The sequence below is a fragment of the Acanthisitta chloris genome, unplaced genomic scaffold (assembly GCF_000695815.1).
Source record: "Acanthisitta chloris isolate BGI_N310 unplaced genomic scaffold, ASM69581v1 scaffold20989, whole genome shotgun sequence".
Lineage (NCBI taxonomy): Eukaryota > Metazoa > Chordata > Aves > Passeriformes > Acanthisittidae > Acanthisitta > Acanthisitta chloris.
In genome coordinates, this window is record NW_008690036.1 from 1 (window position 1) to 2842 (window position 2842).

The 2842-nt window shown below is 38.6% G+C and overlaps 1 protein-coding gene across 1 annotated transcript in view; it reads right to left on the reverse strand.

The window, feature by feature from the left end:
* Positions 1 to 363: 363 nt before the first annotated feature.
* Positions 364 to 2842, reverse strand: part of DYM (dymeclin) — a gene marked incomplete at its 3' end in the record, with an annotated part of 10060 nt that continues 7581 nt past the window's right edge. Inside the window, exons 2-3 of the mRNA XM_009081670.1 lie at positions 989 to 1041; positions 364 to 457 (exon numbers count right to left, since the gene is read on the reverse strand). Coding sequence (XP_009079918.1) covers positions 364 to 457; positions 989 to 1041 — 147 coding nt within the window. The remainder of the gene's footprint in view (positions 458 to 988; positions 1042 to 2842) is intronic.

The following is a 2842-nucleotide window of genomic DNA, read 5'->3' on the forward strand; positions in this document are numbered from 1 at the left end:
ATTACCTATATTTTAAATATTTCCAAAATAAAATACTGACCCATACATTAAGATTGAGCTAAAAAGTTCAGGTGATTTTTAAACCAGTCTAGACTAGTAGCAACCATAACTTACACCATTTGTACACAAATGTCTTTATCTAACACACAAACATGTCTTTTTATCCCAGCAATCGATTTACCTATTACACTTAACCTTTTGTGTTTGGAAAAGTACTAGACACTTGATTTCAAAGAACAATTTCAGAGAATTCTACAGTTTGGTCTGTGAGTATGCTAATAAAGGAAAAAAATAAAGAGCTAGAAGCAAAAGGAACATTAAAAAAGTGAAATGGCACACTGAGCTTTTTTTCTGGGGACTTACTTCTGACATTCTGCTGAAATTTTTAACTCTTTGGTTCTAGAAAGAAAGACTTTAATCAATGACCCAAGGTTTCCTGTTCGAGGATTCTTCTCAACTAGATGAGGAAAAATAAGATAAGATTATATAGCATGTGTAAGTTGACACCATTTAGTTTCAACACAATATAGAAAAAAATGAAATTTCAATGTGTTAAGTATTTCTCCATAAAGCACTGTATGTCTGTTTTTCTGTACAGCTGTTGCTCTTTCAGGATTCTCTAGTACATGCTTTACTACTCCATTATTGCTCTCTAAACTCACTGTATACTCTAGACTCAAAACAACCCAAATGTGGAGCTCATACTGCCTCCTTCCAAAGACTTCCATAACACAGAAGTCGCCTGTCAGAGAACTGGGCAGGTTTTTGCAAACAGCTTTCAGTCATAACAAGTTCTACAAAACAGGTAACGATGGAAGCTCCTAAAGGTTTGGGATACACATAAACACACTCTTTACACTACTTTAGTCTTCATAGCGGAACACATACAAATAGAGTTAAGAATACTGAAGACATGGATGCACACATGAATGATGTTTGCTAATTTTTCTGGTAAAGCACATGGAAAAAATATGTCACAATTTCTCACCTAAAGCCTTGCAGACAGAGACTGTGGCTTCTTCCAAGAGCTTTAAGTCAGCACTAGGGCAGGAGGAAAAGAAAACAAAAATGGTTACAGGAGCAATTGGGTTCCTGCACTTGAAGTGAAAATTCATTACAAAACAGTAATAAAATATTTCTAAGAAGCAATTAATTTCAGCAATCCAGTAGGTGGTTTACACAGATACCACAGAAGCACAGAGTGGTGGAGGTGAGACAGGACCTTGGGAGATCAGCTTGTCCAACCTCCCTGCTCAAGTAGGGTTCCTGAGAGTCAGTGGCTCAGGACCATGTCAGAGTGGCTTCTGAGTATCTCCAAAACCTCTCTGGGCAACCCATTCCAGTGTTCCATCATCCTAGTATCAGGTAGTATAATATATATTTGAAGTACAGCAAATAAAAACCAGGAAACTAACATCCAAAAGTTAATTGTCTAAATGAAATCTCTTCTCCAAAGCAATAAATGCCAGGATGAGATGAAACGACCTCAAGTTGCACCAGGGAAGATTTAGGTTGGGTATTAGGAAAACTTTCTTCACAGAAAGTGTTGTCAAGCTGTGGCACAGGATGCCCAAGGCACTGGTGGAGTCACCATCCCTGGAGGGATTTGACAGCCGTGTGGATGTGGCACTTGGGGACATGGGTTAGTGGTGGGCTTGGCAGTGCTGGGGGAACGGTTTGGCTTGATGTCATAAAGGGCTTTTCCAACCTGATTCTGTAATCATTTGTATTATCACTACTTTCGTGGCTTCATTGCTGCCACGCTTAGCGTGGTGTCACTGAAAATACACAAAGGACAGCAGCCTACAGAAAGAACTTGACTTTTTATACAAGAAATTTCATATGAAATTAAATCTTTTCAAAAAGCACGAATTAAAGAGACCTCAACCTGACATTTAACCTCAAGCAAAGTACCCCTTTTCTTTAACTAATGTTATTATACTAATGCGACAATCACATCAGATACACCAAATTTTTTTAACTTCATTAATTGCCTGTTGGTATGCCTCAGAAAACCAACATTTGAAAGAACAATAAAGCACTAAAGTGAAACCTACTAACAACCACTGAAAGTAAAAACCACCTGCATCCACCACAGAAAAAGAGATTTACATACTTCTACCACTACAAACACTACAGGGTAACATCCTGAAAAACACCCTTAACAGATGGGGAAACAAAGACAAATAATCTGATATTGTGTTCAATGCCACACTGAGCAATATGGTGTCCCAATATTAACAACTAAAGGGAACCCTGTTCCACCATTCACGTTGCTAAAATTTCTTCCTTCTCTCTAGTCTGAATCTACCCCTCTTCCAGTTTAAACCCATCACCCCTTGTCCTATCAATACAGGTCGACTGCTCAGGATTTTGGAGGAGACAGTACAGTTTCTATACGGACTGAATTAACATACAGCCTGACCTCCAGGAACAGCAGCTCTTCTGAAGTTACCAAAAGACAGGCAAAAAAAAATAAAAAATCAGTTCAACACTTGCAGTCATAACATAGAATGTAGTACACACTGAACAATTAAAGAGCTCATGCAATTACATCCTTGCAACGAAAGGTATGACAATCACCATTCTCAGAATAAACAGGAGAATAGCAATGTAACGAACCCTGAATAGTGACTAAGCCTATAAAAGTCGGTGGTTTGGCCTCTGTTGCAGCACTCCTCTCATACAAATATATCACAAAACTTAATACTGCCACAATTAGATTGCCAAAGTCACTGTTGCTCCTTGGCCTTCTGATGAGTAACCTGATTTATATAAAGCCATTGGAGACTAATGACAAAAAGTGCACAGCACCTCATGCACTCTGCCTATCCCACCTGCT